Here is a 21079-nt window from a genome sequence, read left to right as displayed (position 1 = left end):
TCTGTGTGGATTCCAGAGAGTGGACAGAGCCATTAGACGAGGCAGCCTCACATCTGCCCTTACTTCCTGTAAAACCACAGTGAGCTGCACATCAAATGCATAGAACCACTGGCAGAAGTCCTGCCTGCCTGGCCCTGGGCCAGGAGGAGCTGCCTGCCCACTTTGAAAGTCTGCTACTGGGCCATCTGCGAAGGCTTCAAGCAAGCCTATTTCTGCCATGTGGGACATTTTCTCAGGAGGATCCAGGTAATACCAACAAGTCCTCCATGGACACTTCCTTCAGGCTGGCTATGGCTTGCTCTGGGCCAAGTAAAAGGAGTGGGACCCTTCTCTAGGGGTCCTTGCCATGCTGGGCTGGGCTTGGGGCAGGGCTCTAGCTCTTTTCCATTTGGACAGGACCCAGAGGAGGGAAATGTGAGCACATCCTTGACGCACCAGAGCTGATACCAGCAGCCCCAGGTTCTGCAGAAGCCCCATGGCCTTGACTGGCTGTAATGCCTGGGAGGTGCACAGGGTGAATGGATCTCAGGTTTCACAGCTAAGAAAGGAGCCTGAGGATTTTATTTTTCCTGGCGTCTGGGCAGCTGAGTCCATGGCAGGTGTTCGGGTGCCCTAAGGTCAGCCTGGGAAAGCTTTTGTCTTGGAGCCCTGGTCTGTGGTGAGGAATGTCTCTGGCTAAAATGATTCTCAGAGGTGGCTCCTGGGCCTCGGTGTCTGCTGGAAGAAGGTACTTTGGAAGAGAAATGGAGAAATTCTGAAGCCACAGGATGGGGTACTTGAACCTGAAATATTGACAGCTTCTCAAGGCCCACATTGAGGATTTCTTGCTACATCTTATCAGGGAAAAACAAGCAGGCACTTACACGATCAAATCTTAAGAATAGACTGCATGCAAACCAGCAAAGAGATATAGCTTTTTAAAAAGCCTTTAATGGCTTTTCAGAAAAATACAAAAATATTACATGTTCATTATAACAAGTGCAAGGAATTCCCTGGCGGTCCAGTGGTTAGGACTTGGCGCTTTCACTGCTGGGGCCTGGGTTCAATCCCTGGTTGGGGAACTAAAATTCTGCGAGCCGTGAGCCTCGGCCAAAAAACAAACAAACAAATCAAATAATATATTAAGGAGGAAGTAAAAATAACTCCATTCTCCTGAAGAGGTACAAAGTAAAATAAGGTATCATTTTTAGAACTACCAGATTGGCAAGATTAAAAAGAATGGCAATATCCAGCACTGGCAAAGGTGTAGGTCAGGGTTTTTCAACCTCAGCACAATTGACACGGCTTAAGGGATTCCTTTGTGCCCCACACTTTAAAATTCCCAAGGCAGCGGGACTTCCCTGGTGGCGCAGTGGTTGAGAATCTGCCTGCCAATGCAGGGGACACGGGCTCGAGCCCTGGTCTGGGAAGATCCCACACGCCGCGGAGCAACTAAGCCCGTGCGCCACAACTACTGAGCCTGCGCTCTAGAGCCCGCGAGCCACAACTACTGAGCCAGCGTGCCACAACTACTGAAGCTCGCGTGCCTAGAGGCTGTGCTCCACAATAAGAGAAGCCACCGCAACAGAGCAGCCCCTGCTCGCCGCAACTAGAGAAAGACTGCATGCAGCAAAGAAGACCCAAAGCAGCCAAAAATAAATAAATAATAAAATAAAATTCCCAGGGCAGCATCATATGCCCCATCTCACCAGATCCTCAAAGTAATTCTTCTAAATTGGCAGAGAGAGGTAGTTATATCCATTTTGCAGGTGGAGAAACTGAGACTCAGAGTACAGTGACTTGCCCAAGGGCTGAGCAGCAGGAAGCGGTAGAAATGGGGGCCCTGGAGAGAGCAAGAGGGAGCCCTGGTCTCTGGAGTCCCAGAGACCTACCCCCACCCCCGGGCCCCATAATAACGAGAGCAGGTCCAGCCACAGGCTCTCATAACCACAGGCCTAACGTGCTTGCACTCCTTCTGTGGCCTCTAATCCTCAACTCCTCTTCAGCAATTATTCCTTCAACCAAAGCGGGTTCTCCTCTCCCCGAAGTAATTCTCAGCCTTCTGGCTCTCCTTTGCTGAAGGCACCATACTTTAGGAAGAGCAGGGATTTAAGATCTGACCTTGACAATCTCCAGCTGGACAAGTAGCTTCACCTCTCTGGGCCTCAACTGTAAAATGGAGATAAACATACCTACCTCCCAGAATTGTTTTGGGGATTCAGGCTGTCGTGTGTGAATGCATTTTGTAAAATATAAAGGCCTTAGAAGCAGTAGTTCATTTTAACAAAGCTCTCTTTCCGTGAGGTTAGAATAACGCTGCTAGGGTAACCGCCAGTAAGAGCGGTACATCGAATGGAAGTCTGAATTTGAAATATGGACAAAGATTGGCCGGGTCTATTGAGAAGAGACGGCCACATGCAGAGTTCAGATTAATGGGTCTGTCCATCTAAGCTTGTAACTTACCTGAGCCAGGTTCCTTTAGAGCCTATCACTGGGATTGGGGAACTGTGCTGTCCCCAGGAAGAGATGCCATATGCTAAACATCTTAGGGCAGGGGGAACAGGGAAACAAGAAAACCCAATGTACTACCAGCGCCACGGGTTATATTTCCACACACGGGAAAATGGTCCTGGCAGGAAGCAAGTTAATATGTCTATCCAGGGTTTATGGGACTCCTCAGTTAATTTATTAACATTATAAAAGGTAACGTACGCAGAAGCACCTTGGGCAGGGAACCATCTCCTACCATCTCAGTGAAATGTGGTAAATAAAAGTGACCTTATAAAGGAATGACAGCTACAACAGGCAGACTTAAACAAGATCATCTCACTGCTGGAGAGGGTGTAGGGAGGTGGACCCTGAGTGTGTGAATGGCTGATAGCCTTTCTTTTAGGCAATTTATCAGTGCGTTATTGGCGACTTTAAACAGCTCATTCCTTCTCACTCAGGTGTTCCAGGTGTAAAATTCTAAGTAAATAATCATTCTTAGATATATATACACACACGTTTTTATGTGTATATATACACACAAACAAGGATTTTTCAGCTTAGAGTTCTTTTCATTTTTATTTTTGTTTTTATTGAAGTATAATATACATACAGAAAATGCACATGTCCTAAGAGTACAGCTTGATGAATTTTCACCACTAGAACGGGCCCATGGGCCCAGCGCCCAGATAAAGAAACTGTATGTTATCAGCATCACTGGCCTCTCCTGCACTCTTCCAGTGACTTCTGCCCCCCCCCACCATATAACCTCAATACTGACTTTTAACAGCATAGATTACTTCTATTTTTGCACTTTATATAAATGGAATCACACAGTATGTGCTGTTTTTCAGAGTTCTTTATTATAGCACACACACACATATACAACACACACAGACACAACTGTCCAAAAATAAAGGAATGGTTAACTCCAGAAGAAATTATGAATATAAGTAATGGACTAGAATTCGGTCACTAAAATTATGTTTTGGGGACTTCCCTGGCAGTCCAGTGGTTAAGACTCTGTGCTTCCTGGACTTCCCTGGTGGTGCAGTGGTTAGGAACATGCCTGCCAATGCAGGGGACATGGGTTCGAGCCCTGGTCTGGAAGATCACACATGCCGTGGAGCAACTAAGCCCATGCACCACAACTACTGAGCCTGCGCTCTAGAGCCCGCGAGCCACAGCTACTGAGCCCGCGTGCCTAGAGCCCATGCTCCTCAAGAAGAGAAGCCAACGCAATGAGAAGCCCACGCACCGCAATGAAGAGTAGCCCCCACTCGCTGCAACCAGAGAAAGCCCGCATGCAGCAACAAAGACCCAACGCAGCCAAAAACAATTTATTTATTATAAATAATATTTATAATAAATAATTTATTTATTATAAATAATAATATTTATAATAAATAATTTATTTATTATTTATAATAAATAAATAAATTTAAAGAAAAAAAAAGACTCTGCAATTCCACTACAGGGGGCAGGGGTTTGATCCCTAGTTGGGGAACTAAGATCCCGCATCGTGCACAGCATGGCCAAAAAAAAAAAAAAAAATGTTTTTGAGGAATATTTTGTGCCATGGAAGGTGCTTACAATAGTTAATGAAAAAAAAGCAGAATATAAAACTGTATACATAGTTTATCAGCAATAAAAATACATACATTTAGGGAATTCCCTGGCAGTCAGTGGTTAAGACTTCACGATTCCACTGCAGGGGTTGCGGGTTCCATCCCTGGTCGGGGAACTAAGATCCCACATGCTGCACGATGCAGCCAAAAAAAAAAAATTAAATTAAAAAGATAGATACATTTAATATAATAATAATAATAGCAGCTAACATTTGTTGGACACTCACCAGGAACCTGGCAGTATCCTATCAAATCACTCACTCGATCCTCTCCAAGCCCTCTGAGGTGGGTCTTATCATTACCCCCATTTTTCAGAGCAGTAAATGGAGGCACAGGGGCTTGGGCAGCATGTCCAAGGCCACACAGAGGGGTGGGTGTGGTGAAGCCGGACTTCTAACAGAGCCAGCCTGGCTCCTAGGCACATCACAGCACTACGACAAAATGCTGACAGTGGTCATCCCCGGGTACTGGTAGTGGGGGACAAAGGCGGACGGCTGCTGCAGGGCCACCCAGGGCTTCTCCCCTCAGAACCTGAATCCTGTGCAGAGCGGCATGGAGGGATCACAAACGCGTGGCACCTGATGGTGACGCCCCAGAGAGGCTGCCTGCGAATTCCTGGCTCCTGGGAAAGGCTGTGTCCCCAGTCTGATGAGGCCTGGCTGTTCAGCATTCCCTTTTGTTGAGTGAGCTTTCTGATATCCTTCCAGTAAATTCCTTTTCTACTCAAGCTAGTCAGAGTGGATTTCTCTATTCTCTGACACAGGCTCACCCAGGGAGTGAATGAGGTGAGAAGCGTGGTGCGGCGAGGCCTGAGGACCGCAGACGAGCAGAAGAGGAGCCTGGGGAGGAGACGGAGCAGGACAGGCGGCGAGGACGGCCCTGGGCGCAGGGACCACAGAAGCTGGAAGGGGAGTGAGTTGAGGAGGAGGCCACGACCAGCGTCAGACAGTGCTCAGAACTCAAGCAACGTGAGAGCTGAGAAAGGGGCCGCTTGATTCAGCAGCAAGGAAGCCACTCCTGCCCTTGGCCAGAAGCGTTTCAGTGAGGACGGAAGTCTGGTTGCAGCAGACTGAACAATGAGAATCAAAGGAGAGACACTGACTATGGTCTAATGGCGAGAAAAAGGATGGGAACTTAGGGGGAATCCAGGTAGAAAGGGGCTTTGTGGGTTTGGGTTTTGTGGGGGTGTTTTGTTTGTTTTGTTTTTCTTTTTTTAAATACAGGAGAAGACATGATGTATGTTAGCACGTACAGAAAAAATGGTGTGAGTTTCCAGAGAAGGTGCAAGAGACAGGAACCAAAGTGACGTTACAGTGGGGGCTGGTCTTGGAGGGAAGACACTTTAAGGAGGTGGGAAGGGAAAAGAATGGCGGTAGTGACGGGCAAAGGTGAACGGACGAAGACCAAGGTCTCAGATGGCATCTGAGGGCACAGGAGCACTCTTTTGGTGAAACCTTTTCCTTTTCCCTCAGGCAAAATACGATGCTCATGAATTATAGGTAGATGTCAACCCTTGAGAGGGCGGCAGACTGGTTTAGAGCACAGGCAGGGCAAGGAAAGAATTCTTGGGAGTTGAGGCTGAGCCGGGAAACCGTGACACAGCAGCTCAAATGCAGAATAAGTTGAAGACTCTCATCAAGACACAGCTTCACTCAAAGTTAAAAAACCAAACCCAGCCATTGTGCAGTTGGCAGATATAATAAGTATGAGAGCCTAGAAGCTTAGCTCAACAGCTTCAGAACAGGGCTCTTTAAATCTGCCGCGGCTCATGTCTGGCGTAGGTAAGATACTTCAGGATTCAAAAATCAGAACCCAAGGTCCACGGTACAAAGTCTGGCTCCCCCCCCATTCTCTGACCTGCTTCTCTTGCTGTCCTGTATACCTTTTCAGTGTTTCTTTATTCACACACAAGTAATACAAGTATATATTCTTAGCTCACATCTTGGTTTTTTGTTTGTTTGTTGTTTACTTACTGTATCTTGGAGAGCTTTCCTCAGTCCACAAAGAGCTTCCTCTGTTTCCAGCTACCTAGCGCTTCTGCATGGAGCCGCACCACGGTTTCTGTGCCCGGTCCTGTACAGATGGACATCTGGGTTGTTTCCAATCTTTTCGCTCTTACAACCAATGCTGCAATGGCTAACCTTTTACATAAGTCATTGCATGGATCTACAAATGTCATCTACAGGGTGGATTCCTAGACTTGTCATTTCACAATCCCTCCAGTAATATCTGAGCGAGCCTGTTGCCTACTGCCCACCCCCTACCTCCAATCCCACCGAATGTGCTCTCAAACTTTGGAATTGTTGCCAACCAGATAGGTTACGATTGGTATCTCTGTGCACTTTTAAGAAGCATTCATTTTTTGAAGACTGAAAGTAAGCATCTTTTCATATGTTTGTATTTCTTTTTTCGGTGAACTATGTGTTCGCGTGCTTAGCTCCTTTTCTCCATTTTGCTGCTGCAAAAGTTCTTAACCTTGGGTCTTTTTCAGAGGGTCTTGTGACTCCGATAAGGTTAAGATTTATGGGGTAAAAAGAACAGTCACCCTAATCCAATACATATCTTGGGTTATACATAGAGGTTTTGTTTTTAGTTTTTAAAACATTTTATTGAAATTAATACATATACAGAAAAATGTACCTATACTATGTGTTATAGCTTGATGAATTTTCACAAACTGAACACATTCCTATAACCAACATCAGATCAAGAAACAGTACTACCAGCACCCCAGTAGCTCTTCTCAATAATCCCTTCCTGTCCTCACCATTTACAGATTCTTTTCTTCTGTAGCTTTACTGGTTGATTCCAATTCTTGGCCTTGATACCTTCCTGATGTCATCATACAGTTTAAGGTGCAAAGTTGAATGAAAATTTGAGCTAGAAGGCAAGTGGTTCATAACTATCAGTCTTCAACAGTTCTGAAAACCCACTCTGCTCTGTAAAGGGGTTTAACCACACTTACCAGAATCTGCGATCCTCGCGCTCCCCCTGCTGGTGATCAATAGTTACCAGGAAAAGCCTCCCATCCCCGCTCCAGGCTCTGAGGATTGAGTCCTGGGACTCCAGCTGCTGCAGATTTAACCAGAACCAGTGCCTAGAGGGATAGAGTGAGGTCACTTATCAAGGCATCCCGAAATTCCCATTCCCTCCCCTTTCTGTGAGCCAATATTTGAGGGAGGCAACTATCAACTAACAGATCATGATAGCTTTGGGGGCTATGAATAGAATGACAGGAAAACACAGTTAATCTCCACTTCCCCACCTCTCGCCTATTCCTCCCCAAACAAGAGACTGCTGTGAATGGCCGTGCTGCTAAAATCAACTGTCAAAGGAGCCAAAAGCCCCCAGTTACAGGTCTCAAAAGCCAGTGGGGAGCTTCCCTGGTGGCGCAGTGGTTGAGAGTCCGCCTGCCGATGCAGGGGACACGGGTTCGTGCCCCGGTCCGGGAAGATCCCACATGCCGCGGAGCGGCTGGGCCCGTGAGCCATGGCCGCTGAGCCTGCGCGTCCGGAGCCTGTGCTCCGCAACGGGAGAGGCCACAACAGTGAGAGGCCCGCGTACCGCAAAAAAAAAAAAAAAGTTACCTTCCTATATAAATTGATTGCTTTTGAGTATAATTTGATGGAACTAGGTTTCCTCTGTTCAATCACCTATAAGGTTCATGTACCAAGAAGGAAGTATACTGTTAAAGGAATTTTACAGCTACCATAGCCTTCTGGTTAGATGGCATTACTATGTGCATTAAGTTCCTGAATATAGTCTCCACATAAGTTCAGGGCTTTTTCTTTGGCTGGAAAGATCCTGTGTCACTGATGTAGGAGCGCAGATCGGGCTTTTTGTTCCCTCAGGTCACGTTTTGTGGCTCCTCTCTCTCATTCTGTCACGAGGTACCACACAGTGAATCAGGCCTATATCTAATGACTTGAAATTTCTGGCCACATCAGGTAGTGTGAGTTAACAGACTTTATTCCCGAGAGGTTCTCGCCTTCCAAATACTCCCCGATCAATGAGCCACATCCTCAGCACCCAAGTTTATGATGGAGACATGCTTACCTAAAACAAAGTATTTTAAGACGTTTCAGTTTTTAGGATTTTAACGCTGTATGGGTGGAAATAAGGTAAAATGAAGAATTCACCAAAACTGTACGTACCTAGGAACTAACTAACCAGGAACTGTGTTAGGCTTTGGGAATTCAACTGATCTAGATACAGTCCTTGCCCTCAAGGATGTGTGGTTTTACCCAAAGGAATATTTTCAAATGACAGCTTAAAAACATGTATTTGGTCTTGATGAAATTCCCTTGGCATCTTCTGATGGAAAAAATGCACATTTTCCCTTTTTCTGGGCACACCACACAGCTTGTGGGATCTCAGTTCCCTGACCTAGGATTGAACCCCGGCCACGGCAGTGAAGGTACCAAATCCTAACCACCAGACCACCAGGGAAATCCCAATACTTTCCTGTTGCTTATTCTTTTATAAGAGGTGTTGAGAGATGGGCAGCAGTGGGTGACCAGGCTTTTGAGGCTGTTTAAATCCTGACTCAGTCACTTCCTAGCACTGTGTGACATAGAACTGGCGCTAGAACAAGATATCTAATATCTGAGTCCCAGTCATCCTCATCTGTAAAATGTGTAAAACCACAGGAATATTAAATGTGTGAACATGTGCATGGTACTACTGCATAGTACAGGGTAGTCATTATTAGCATCATTAGGTTTGATGTTGGAACTTCACAATTAACAGGACTTTTTCTTTCTTCTTTTTAAAAAATAAATTTATTTTATTTACTTTTGGCTGTGTTGCGTCTTCATTGCTGCACGCAGGCTTTCTCTAGCTGCAAGCAGGGGCTACTCTACGTTGCAGTGGCTTCTCTTGCTGTGGAGCACAGGCTCTAGGCACTGCGGGCTTCGGTGGTTGTGGCTCGCGGGCTCTAGAGCACAGGCTCAGTAGTTGTGGTGCATGGGCTTAGCTGCTCCGCGGCATGTGGGAGCTTCCCGGACCAGGGCTCCAACCCCTGTCCCCTGCATTGGCAGGCGGATTCTTAACCACTGCGCCACCGGGTAAGTCCCAATAGGTTTTTTTCATCCCTTGTCAGTTACTGAGCCTCTCCTATGAACAAGAAGGATTTAAAATGTTTTACCCGCGACATGCTTTAACAACCTTATCCAATGACCTGTAGATTCCATTCCCAGGCATGGGCCAGGCATTCCAAGATCTGGTTGTAGTTAAGTTGAATATACTAAGCTATTTTCAGCAGCCTATCTGAAATTAGGTGATTACAGCTATCTGAAATTAGGTGATTACAGCCTATCTGAAATTAGGTGATTACAGCTAAGGTATTGGGGAGTGGGAGGGTCAAGTTTTGGTTCAGGTGACAACCTCACACAAAGGTTGGGCCGTAACCAACTCTAGCCCATTCTACTGAGGAAAGCCATCTTTTCCTATAAAGCTCTGAGAAGGGCAGACGTGGAGCTGGGGCGTGGTGAGTGAGGAGGGGCACAGCTAGCGCAGCAGAACCAGTCTTGGTGTTGGAGGGAGTGGCAGCTTGTTGCTCAGCCCACCCCTTCTCTGCCTGCCATCTGAGCAACCGTCAGAGTCATACAAATGGAAAAGATCCCTAAAAATAACCTACTTAGGTGAACTGTCCAAAACTTTTTGCAAAATTTAGTATGCATGTGCGTTTCTCTGTCGAGGTGTTCTACAGTTCTCACCAGATTCTCAAAGGAGTCCATGCCTGAAAAAAACGAGATTCGCTGAAACAGTCCAAGGTCCTCACTTAACGGAAGGGAGAAAATGAGGCCCAGAGAGGGAAACGCAGTTGCCTCAAGTCAAACAACAGGCGTATTAAAGCGAAGGCATTTCAGTTCCAATTCCGGCGTCACGTTCACGGTCCTGACCGTGTCCAATACTTCCTTGCTTCTCTGCAGCCCTGGAAGATCCCCGGGAGTCCAGGGCTGGTGTCGGAGCCCTGGAGATGTCGCACGCCGTCCAGATTCGAGCATCGAGGAGGCTTGGGCCAAGCGCTCAGACGGGCTCCGTCGCTGTGAAAATCCCCCCACTCCGGCCTCACCCCAAAGAATTCCGCAGCCTCGCTGACTCCAGGTGGAGCACCAAGCACAGGGAGACACGGGGAAGTGGAGGCAGCTCGACAACGAAGAACAACGCCCACTCACTCACCTGACCGAGAGGAGGAAGCAGGCACACCCCAAAACCCGTTCCAAAGCGAATCCTTTGCGGAGGGCGGGACTAATGAAGAGAATAACAGGAACTGACGTCAGGAGCACGTGCTTCGCGAGGGGCGGGCGTCAGGCGTTTGAGAGGCGCGGCCATCGCCCCGCGCCTGCGCAGCCACCGCCTGCCGCGTTGCCTAGTCACTGGGGTGGGAGGAGCACGAACAGGGGGCGGGGAGCGTGTCTGAGTGACGCAGGCGCAGTGCGACTCCGGAGGCGCGGGTCGCCCCCTCCGTGGATTTAGATCCGGGTCAGTCAGGCGCCGCGATCGGGGAGAGACGATCTGAAGTGACCGGACTGGCTCACCGGAGCGCCCCTGGCGCGAGGAGGTGCGTGCCCAGACGTGACGGGGAGGCGCTGCGGCACCGCGTCTCGGCCTCCAGGCCCGGTCTGGCCACGGGCGGCTTCCTCTGGGCCGTCCAGCCTCGCGTCGCGTTGTTCCCCCGGCGCTGGCTGCCTGGGCCGGGCAGGGCCTGCGCTTCTCCGCGCCCCCTCCGCTGCTGCGGCCTGGCCCTGCCCGAGCTCCGCTCTCTCGCCCCTTCCCGCCCCCGCTGCTCCCGCCCCGTCCCTCGCCTCCGCCCTCTCCCTCTCGTCCGTAGCTTCCCCTTTTCGCCTTTCTCGGCCGCCCTTTGCCCTTTCCCGCCCTTTCCCGCTAGTTCCTGAGCCCCAGTCTCGTTGTGTGCCTCTTCGGCTATGCTCCCGCCTCCTCCTGCATCCCTTGCCTATTGGCCTGACCCAAGTCTCTCATTCTGGCCCGGGGAGTATCCTCAAGGAGCAGCTTTCCAACGGGAGACCCCGGGCGGGCACAGCTAGGGCCCTGGACAGCTCCCCTTTCTCCGAACCCCCCAGGTCCCGACCTTTTCCCCCATGTTTAAGCACGACCGATCCAGTTTCTGGGTAAAAAGAATTAACATAGTGCTCTTGCACCTAGAGTGTAGGGGTTGAGTGAGTAGAGAGAAGCGTGAACGTGTTTTGTCTCGGGGGCAGATTGTTGCAACTTAGTCTGGTTTGCGTCTTCCAGAGTTGCTGGACGCGATTTTCTTCCCCGGATTCCACGCTTCCTGGTGGGCAGGGAAATTTTCTAAATCTTTAACATTGTGATGACACGCTTGCGCGCAGATCCTTTATTGATCGTGCTCAGCTCTTTTCAGGGTCCTGGAAATTTGGACCTAGGCTTGAGGTTCAAAGAGGTATTGGTTAAAACTGCAAGATGTAAATAAGATTGTGAGACATACTCTTCGTTGAAAGTCAGAGAAAATCCGGAATTTGCCCTTTTGTTGGAGGAACTTAAAAGAATTTTGTGTTTTCTGAAAGGTTAGGGAAAATCCGAGGCCCCTTGTGATTTGACTTAAAACAAAGTAGAAGTTTGATCTTTGGGGGGATTGTTCAATTTCAAGAAGTTAGAGCAGTAAAAACTGCAAGATGCCTCCCACAAATTTAATATTAATGAAGAAGGGCAAATCATGTACATGTTTCCCGGAGTTAGTTGTACAGCTCTTGAGTTGAGTGAATGGGAAGCTGGGAAGAGGGAGGAGCATAATAAGCCTTTTTGTAATTACAGACATGCTCTGATTTAGCTCTTACGGTCATGCCTAAGATTCACCTTTGCCCTGGGTTAATATAACTGAGGGAAAAGGTGAGTAATCAAAATGCTGGAAGTCTGAGACTAGTTTAGTTGGAACTTCATTCCTCAAGTTTTACTCTGTAGCCAGTTTTATTTTGGTCTGTTTTGGTTTTTAACTGATGGATCTTTTAGTGTGTCAACAAGAATGTTAGCTAAGTTTGTGTTAACATCTAGAGGTCACCTACAGTAATGTTAAGTTAACACTGTGTAATTAAAAGTTCCATGTTTGGGTGCAGAGCATCTTAGCACAGTGTTAGGGTAGGAATGAGATTCCAGTCCTTACAGGAATAGGGTTCACAGTCCTGGTGTCAGGTTCTCCCTTGTATCTCCCTTGTATCCCCGTATTCTTCAGCAGGAAGAATTTGTTTATAGACTACAGAAGCACCCTTTTAGATGCTGTGGAGCTTCAAAAATAATAGAATATGTGATCTTTGCTCACCCCTCTCCCCAAGTATATAGGACATTATTGTGTATCTGGGAGAGGGTCCTCCTCTGAATCCTGAAGAATTAGGAACCAGTGAAATGTGGAACTCATAATGTTTCCTCAAATTGATGTACTGGTTAAGTAAACCAGCAAAATACATATGGGGAGTGTATTTAAATTTTTTGTCTTAAGAAGTTGAGGTGAAAGCTAGCTGAATTCTTTTGAGACTGTTTTCAGTGCTCCCCAGAGAGATCTGCCTAAAATACCTTCTACACATTAATAAATGAAACAAATAGTCTTGATCACTTGCTTCTTAATTTTGCCACTGGTACTACATGGTTACATTATATCAAACATGTTATGACACCGTGACCTGTAGAATATTAGAGGTCTCACAATAACATCAAACCCACCCCTGAGAAATGAGCAGATACAGAATCAGAGAGGATCCAAGGATCCACAGAGAGGCACTGCTCCCTCTGAGAGTGCCTAAGGGCACTCTAGAAATAGAGAAGGTAAAGTGAATTCTTTGCTTCAAAAATTCCCCATCTTATATTTTTTGTTTTACTTTTTTTCTTTCTGATTCCCTGTGATATGTTTATAGAGACTGATTTATGCTTTGTTCAGGATGTGTTATTAAGAAATTTTTTACCCTGAGTAAAAAAAAATGGGAGACTAGAGTCAAAGAATTTATTAACTTCTCTATTGTATCTCTTGTTGCTTTGGTTGGTCTCTCTCCCGTCTTTTTTTTTTTTTTTTGGTTTAAATATAAAAATCAGGGTAGAAGAAATGGAGAACTTTTGTTAATCAAGCTAGTTGATTAAGTGGAGATCATTTAAAGGCACATCTATAGAATAATTTCAGTTTTTTCCTTTACTTTCTACCTCTTTTTTGTTTTAAGTTTGTTTTTGAGTTGCAAGTATAGTTCATCTATTCTTGTAAGAAAGTATTTGAAGCTAAAGAAAAGAAAGGTTGAGTGTGGAGTAAGCAGTATCATTGAAACTTGTTTGCAATCCTGCCTTAGTAATGGTAACATCTTGATACGTGGGTATGAATATTAATATGAGTATAAACATTGATATCTGGGTCAGGATTGCTTTAGAGAAATGTTATCATGTGTCACAAAGTTATTCTTACCTGAAATGTTTAGAGCTGGATGAGACAAACACTCAGTAGTGTTTTTTGTTTTTTGTTTTAAGTAAATTTATTTATTTATTTTTGGCTGCGTTGGGTCTTCGTTGCTGCGCGCAGGCTTTCTCTAGTTGCGGTGAGCAGGGGCTACTCCTCGTTGGGCTTCTCATTGCAGTGGCTTCTCTTGTTGTGGAGCACAGGCTCTAGGCGTGTGGGCTTCAGTAGTTGTGTCATGCAGGCTCAGTAGTTGTGGCACATGGGCTCAGTTGCTCCGCAGCATGTGGGTTCTTCCGGGGGCAGGGCTCGAACCCATGTCCCCTGCATTGGCAGGCGGATTCTTAACCACTGCGCCACCAGGGAAGTCCCCTCAGTAGTGTTTTAAAGCTCAGAGTCCTATATGTTGAGCTTTTCCCTTATATTTCTGATGTAGAGGTCATTTTGTCTGTAGGTTTCTAGACTTCTACAACTGGAGAGATTTCACCTCCTGTTAAAAAGTATACTTAAACACAGATTTTAGGTGACGTAGTTTCCAAAACTGTGTAATAGGATATTGGCATCAAGTATTTGGACAGTTTAAATTCCATCATAATAAATATACTTTTTCTGTATTATTTCATTCTCTTAAGAAATAAAACCTACAGTTTCCTAGTCATTGAAACTTCCTTTTAGAAGTAGAAATTTGCTTTTTCTCCCCCTAACAAGCAATGGTAGTATCAGGAATATAGATTTTAACAAAAGTATATGTTTGAACTCACCTGTTTTCACTTTGTTCATTTTATTTTCTTTTTAGTATTAACGGGAACATCCATAGTAGTGTAAAACTTTCACAATGAAATCTGAAGCCAAGGATGGAGAGGAGGAGAGTCTACAAACTGCTTTCAAGAAATTAAGAGTGGATGCATCAGGGTAATTAAATATGGAATATATTATTGGGGAATTGTTTACTAGATTTAAATAGACATTTCCTCAGGGGAGCTCTTTCTCTTCTAAAATTTCTTTTTATTTGTAGAAGGTGTCAATGTTAATAGTGTGACATTTTACCAAATTCTGTACAGCATTGTTTTACTTATAAAAGAAACTCTTCTGTTACATTTTGAAAAGTAGATGCTCATTTGTACTCCAAGGCTGGGGGTTCTTCTTAACTTTGAGGAGGGTTCCCCTTCCCCCTCCCCCCACCTCTTTTTAATCAAACATTAGGCAGTGTCCCATCAGAGAGTTCCTCATATATCTCTAGGGAATCACAGTATTTTTCACTAAAAGTGAATTGGCTCAATAGGAATCTCTGCAGACATTGTGATTTCATGGGCTCTGATTGCTGACCCTGTTACTATGGAAACCTGTTCATTAGGGTTCTGTCACTGAGATCAATAATCTTGGACCCTTTGGCCAAACTAATTAGAGCACCTGCAGACCAGCTGCTGTCTGAATGTTAATATTTCACCCTTTGCAAAATGTTCTATGCAGGACTCTTTTCATCCCCCTTCTTTGCCCCAGGCCAGAAGAAATCTCAAAGTTTTAATGGATATAAGAATATTTCATTTCATGAATGGAAACTGAACACTCCACAGCAAGGAGTAAATAATGATTGCTCAAATTTATTATTCATTTACTATGCCCTAGACACTGGCTTAAGTACTCTGTACACATCGTCTAATCCTTACTACCAACTTAGAAGATAGATACTACAGAGTATACTATATAGTTTACAGAGGAGCTACAGATGAATTAAGTCACTTGCAAAAGGTCACGTTGGTAAAAAGTGGTACAGCCAGGATTTGAACCCAGACAGTTTATCTCCAGAACCTCTGCTCTTAACCATTCCTTTATATGGTACCTTGAAGACAACATGAAGAAATGCATTCGGTACCTGGTGCATGTAAAATTAAATAGTTGTTAGTTGTCGTTATAGCTGTCTGCTTATTGCTAGTACTATTTTTGGCCTACCAAATGAGAGAATTTATGCTAATAGATTTGCACAGTAGCTGTTACAGGTGCTTACATTTGCTTCCGTGATACTTCAAATAAGTATCTTCTCCTAGTGATTTTCCAATATGGTCATCTTGCCATTAGAATTGATTAGTACTTTATAAGCTATTTTGGGAAACAGAAACAAAGCAGAAAAACAAATAGTTCCAGATTGCAGTCATAGTGTATTCCTTTGTGATTTCTGGTATAGAAATAAATATTTTTTAATCAGGAAAATGCTAGGAATGTATAAATGCACACGTACATGTATCCCTTAGTATATACATTTATATAACCCTTGATATACAGACTTCTTTCCTGGTGTTTTAAGAAGTTGGAGCATAAAATTAAGCTAGTTCCATGCCCCTAAAATTTACTTGGAACATAAAAAAAACTTTTCAAAATGTCTGTACAATATATGGTCAAATATTATATATTTGTAGCATGCGCTCTACTTTGAGTTAAGTTATAGAAAGAGAAGGAGCAGTGCAGAACATTTGAGAAAACCAAATAAGAGTACAAGGGGTGAGTCACTACTGTGACTAAGCAGAATAAGACTTGTATAGTGTATCATACGTTTCTAGTTGTTTGTATTGTTGCTGATTTACGAATGGAACATGTGAGGTACTGACTCATAAAGTAACCAAGCCTTGCCAGGAATTTAGCATGATCCTGTTCAACAGGTTTTGGTTTCTAATGGTATTTGTCTTATCAGGACAAATCTTTATATATTTATTGTAAAACAACATAGTCCTTTTCATCAGACTATGACATAATACATGCTTATTATGGGTAAATCGCAAAAACAAAAAAAAAAGGATAAAAAAGGAAGTAAAAAATCACAATTTACCAATACCACAGTTAATATCTAGATCATCTGTAATAACAGTGTTCACTTTTTTTACACAGTTGAGGTCATAATATACGTACAGGTGTTTATCCATGCTGTTTTCTCTTATGTTACAAGCATAACATAATATTATGTTATAAACATTCTCCCATGTCATTAAGAGTTCTTTGCACAGTTAATTTTTAATAAATTCCTAATATTCCATTGTACAGATTGGCCATAATTTATATAGTACAGTATTTTCTATTATTAGACATTTAAGTTTATTTTAAATTATATTTTAGTGAACATCTTTTCACTTAGTAGATTGTCTCTTTCTAAAGGATATTTATCAAGACTACAGCATGTATAGTAGGAGCCCTGTATATGTGTGTATGTATGTGTGTATTGAAAAGGTCCAAAAGAAGTTGATGTTAAATGTTAATGTTGGTGACCTCTGGGTTGTGAGATTATAGATGATTCTTTTCTCTCTTTTAAAATTTTTCATCTTTCCTGGGAACCCATGTTACTTGTGTAATTTTAAACTGCAGAGATTTGGCTCTGAGTAATATTTCAGGTTTATTGGTTGTAAAAATTAGAATATTTTTGTATAAGTTGTATACTGTTTGAAAAAGTATTCATTTAGATTGAGTCTCCTAAAGTTAGATTGAGTCTCCTAAAGTTTTTGCTCCTAAGCTTAGTTTCCATGGCTCTGGTTTGCCCATATAAAGTAAGTGGTCGTTGTCGTTAGCATTCTCCCTGGACATAAGGCCTGATGTGCCCCAGATAAACAGCCTAAAAGTCTATTTATATCCCACTGCTGGTTATACTTAAGAATCATTCTTTTGCTTATGATTTTGCAACTGCGAGCTCTTAGGGATACTCCAACTTTGGTTTTGGAGGAAAATTTACACTAAAAGCTGAGCAATTTTTGAGAAACCCAAACTAGAAAGATAATAAAGGTATTAATACAAGTTGCATTTGGGTTGGTGAGAGCAATATGTTCTCCTCCTTTCATGGTTTTCTAAGCAGTAAACTTTGTTCTTGTCTTCAGGTCCGTAGCATCTCTGTCTGTTGGAGAAGGCACAAGTGTCAGAGCATCAGTCAGAACAGCAGTGGATGATACCAAACCTAAAACCACATGTGCATCTAAAGACAGTTGGCATGGGTAAGGGCTTCTCACTGCGGATGATTTTTATCCCAGCACCTTAACACACTATTGAGTTTTCTTTCCTAAGTATCCAGAAAAGTGTGTTATGATATAGAACCCAAGATGCACCAGTTAAAGAAGACCCTTTCTTCTCATTGTGAATTTGCTGAGACTTGCTGTATAGCCTGGATTGTAGTCAATTCTTATAAATGTTCTATGTGTGTTTGAGAAGAATGGCTCTCCTTTAATCATTCTTAGGTTTTATATATGTCCATTAAATTAAGTTTAAAAATGTGTTACTTATAGGATCTTTTTTCAAATAATTTTTTTTTTTGGAAATAATCTGCCTAGTTCTCTAGCTGCTGTTAAGGTATTCCTATTGTTTTTGGTATTCTCCAGTTAGTTGTCCTGCTTTAGTGTGTGCTTCTTGTATCTGTAGATTCTCTTCTTGCATCAATTCAGAAAATTTCTCAGCCATCATCTCTTAAAAAATTACCTGTGTTCTCATTCACTGTATTCTTTCTTTCAGAGACTCCAGACTTTTTATTCTGTCTTACATACCTCTTAACGTTTACATTTTTCCAAATCTCTTAAGTTTCTGTGCTGTCTTCTAGGTCAAGAGTTGGCAAAATTTTTTGGTAAAGGGTCAGAAAATAAATATTTTAGGCTTTGGAGGCCAAGAGATGAGATCCAGGGATATTTCGTAGGTACTTAAAAAGGGAGAAAACTCCTGCCCTGCCCTGTTTGCTTGATGTTCACCATCCTGGCTGGTGGGCACACTTTGTGTTCAGTTGCTGAGACAGTCTGAGGCTGAAATGATGAGCCTGGTGGGATGGGTGGGGAGGGAGCATTGCCAGGGTCAGTTTTACTCTCTACCTCAGTGGCACCCAGATTCCAGCACACCCTCTCTCCTCCAGAGAGCCTGGTACAAACTGAGATTCTACCTCTCAGTGCCTAGCGATTGTTGACAGCAGAGCCCCAACATGTAGATGGTAGCCAGTGAAGGCCCCAGGCCGTGGTGTAACGCACATGTCTGCTGGCCAGGAAGACGGGCACAGGGAGTGGAGGGAAGAACAGGGGCAAAGCGGGGTCCTCAGGCATGTCTGCATGGCTCACAGTTCTAGCCTATGGGAGCAGTGTCCATGGGCTGTACAGAAACAGGTAGGGGGCTGGATTTGATTCAGAGACTGCAGTTTGCTGACCCCTGCTGTAAATAATTCAGATTTATCCTCCAGTATTTTCTTTTCTTAGCTGTATGTGTTCTGCTGTTTAGCCCATCTATTTAGTTCAGTTTCAGTTACAAAGTTTTTAAAGTTCTACTTGGTTCTGTTTTCAAATTTGCTTGGCAATTTTGAGTCATTTTTCTCTTTGCTCAATTCTTTTTTTTTTTTTTTTTTTACTATTTATTTATTTTTGGCTGCATTGGGACTTCCTTGCTGCACACAGGCTTTCTCTAGTTGCAGCCAGCGGGGCCTACTCTTCGTTGTGGTGCGTGGGCTTCTCATTGCGGTGGCTTCTCTTGTGGAGCACGGGCTCTAGACACGCAGGCTTCAGTAGTTGTGGCCTGCTGGCTCTAGAGCACAGGCTCAGTAGCTGTGGTGCACAGGCTTAGTTGCCCCGTGGCATGTGGGATCTTCCTGGACCAGGGATCGAACCCGAGTCCCCTGCATTGGTAGGTGGATTCTTAACCAGTGCACCACCAGGGAACTCCCTCAATTCTTATTTATTGAAAATTTTATAAAACGTTACAGTACGTCTGATAATTCCCAATATCTGAAAACTTCAGAGAGTCTAAATCTGTTTTTCAGCTGTTCCCAGTGATAGAAATGAATTCTAAATCTGCTCTTCTGTTGAGTAATCACGGCAGAGTGGCTGTTTGTAGCATTAGCCCCGCAGGGTACTGAAGCTGCTGTGCTGCATTCAGGGCATGGAGCACAACATTGAGGTTTTAACAGCATCAGTCTAAGTTGTCTGTGCAGGGTGCTTCTCCAGACCCACTGGTCAGAGGTTCCCAAGCCAAGGGTTGGGCAGGGCAGACAGGTATTCTGCGCCAAATGTTTCGTCCAAGAAGTGCGATTTAAAACTCCCCTTTACCTCTCCTGTTTCTATACCTTGGTAATAAGGAGATGTTGACATTTTTGAGACACAGAGACTTAGGCAGCTTGAAAATAGATAGGCACATCTCTTTGGGGGAAACTTATTTAGACTCATAAACCAGAGAGGTGGCAAATTTCCAACTATCTTAAAGAACCTCTTTAGGAGACCTCTGTCTTCCAACATCTTCTTGTGCATTGTTTTCCTCTTAGGTCTACAAGGAAGTCTTCACGAGGAGCAGTGAGGACCCAGCGTCGTCGGCGTTCTAAGTCTCCTGTCCTTCATCCTCCAAAGTTTATACATTGCAGTACAATAGCTGCTTCCTCGAGCAGCCAGCTCAAGCACAGAAGCCAGGCGGACTCCCCTGATGGCGGCAGTGGGCTGGGAATTGCAACCCCGAAAGAGTTCAGTGCAGGAGAATGCTCAGCTTCTCTCGATACTCATCACACAGGGGCAGTTATTGAGCCTTTGAGAACTTCGGTTCCAAGGCTCCCATCAGAGAGTAAGGAGGAAGACTCCTCTGATGCTCCCCAGGTCTCCCAAGCAAGTCTCAAGGCCAATGATCTCTCTGACTTTCAATCCGTTTCCAGGCTAAACCAGGGCAAGCCATGTGCATGCGTAGGCAAGGAGTGCCAGTGTAAGAGGTGGCATGATATGGAGGTATATTCCTTTTCAGGCCTGCAGAGCGTCCCTCCCTTAGCCCCCGAGCGAAGATCCACGCTGGAGGACTACTCTCAGTCGCTTCACACAAGAACTCTGTCTGGCTCCCCCCGCTCCTGTTCTGAGCAAGCTCGAGTCTTCGTGGATGACGTGACCATTGAGGACCTGTCAGGCTACATGGAATATTACTTGTATATTCCCAAGAAAATGTCCCACATGGCAGAAATGATGTACACCTGAGAGCAAGAAGCTCATTACTGTGCTTTAACCAGTGAAGGCTTGTCGGAGAGCTTAGTTAACGGCAGACGTTGCGGCCGCCTTGGTTGAGGAGACATCTCCTTCTGCTCACTGTGCTTGCTGTAAAAACTTTTCTTGGCATCTCAGTTAATCTTCATTCTTGAAATTTAACTCTCTGAGTTCTTACATACCCACCAAGGCAAGCCAATCAAAAGAACAATCCCTCTCATTTAGAACTGTTCCTGGGGGATGAAGAAATGATTGCTTGACTGGTAGCAGTGGGTCTGTGGTGAAAGCCTTTGAAAAACAATTTTTCAGCATTTTTCAGATCTGTTTCAGATTTGGGTGCCAAGGAGAATGAAATGTGGTTTTGTACCTGGACTAAACATTTGTCATGCTGTAGTTGCCAGCCCAGAGTATTAGAAGTTTTATGACTGGTTTAAACCAGCTCTGATTTAACGCAAGATTTATTGTGTCTTTAAAGGTTTCCTATGTTATTGTTAAGCCAGAGATCTAAGGTTTAGATTCAATACGAATAAACTAGCTGGCCTGCCCTACATTGTTTGAGAGAATCATTAACCATCACTAAATAAACCCCTGCTGGTGCTCTTCACCCTGAGACATGTCACATGAAG

At 44.4% G+C, this 21079-nt stretch overlaps 1 protein-coding gene and 1 long non-coding RNA gene across 3 annotated transcripts; one reads left to right on the top strand and one right to left on the bottom strand.

The window, feature by feature from the left end:
• Positions 1 to 2748: 2748 nt before the first annotated feature.
• LOC111184157 (uncharacterized) lies at positions 2749 to 10586 on the bottom strand. 2 transcript variants are annotated; one of them, XR_002647191.3, is made up of 4 exons: positions 9733 to 10586; positions 7060 to 7191; positions 6862 to 6974; positions 2749 to 6167 (listed from the first exon to the last, which is right to left on the bottom strand). It is a non-coding gene; the product is annotated as an uncharacterized LOC111184157 (long non-coding RNA). The 2 variants fall into 2 exon arrangements; XR_002647190.3 differs by lacking the exon at positions 2749 to 6167 and having other exon boundaries at positions 6182 to 6974.
• Positions 10526 to 21063, top strand: OSER1 (oxidative stress responsive serine rich 1). The gene is made up of 4 exons (XM_022592351.2): positions 10526 to 10659; positions 14300 to 14415; positions 17358 to 17471; positions 19760 to 21063. The coding sequence occupies exons 2-4, from the start codon at positions 14339 to 14341 to the stop codon at positions 20445 to 20447; spliced, it is 879 nt and encodes a 292-aa protein (XP_022448059.1). The 5' UTR covers positions 10526 to 10659; positions 14300 to 14338; the 3' UTR covers positions 20448 to 21063.
• The last annotated feature ends 16 nt before the right edge of the window (positions 21064 to 21079 follow it).

Source organism: Delphinapterus leucas, chromosome 15, assembly GCF_059928025.1.
Source record: "Delphinapterus leucas isolate spDelLeu-1000000601 "Yukka" chromosome 15, BTC_Dleu_Yukka2, whole genome shotgun sequence".
Classification (NCBI taxonomy): domain Eukaryota; kingdom Metazoa; phylum Chordata; class Mammalia; order Artiodactyla; family Monodontidae; genus Delphinapterus; species Delphinapterus leucas.
The sequence above is the reverse complement of the archived record's forward strand: the minus strand, read 5'-3'. Positions and strand labels throughout refer to the sequence as shown.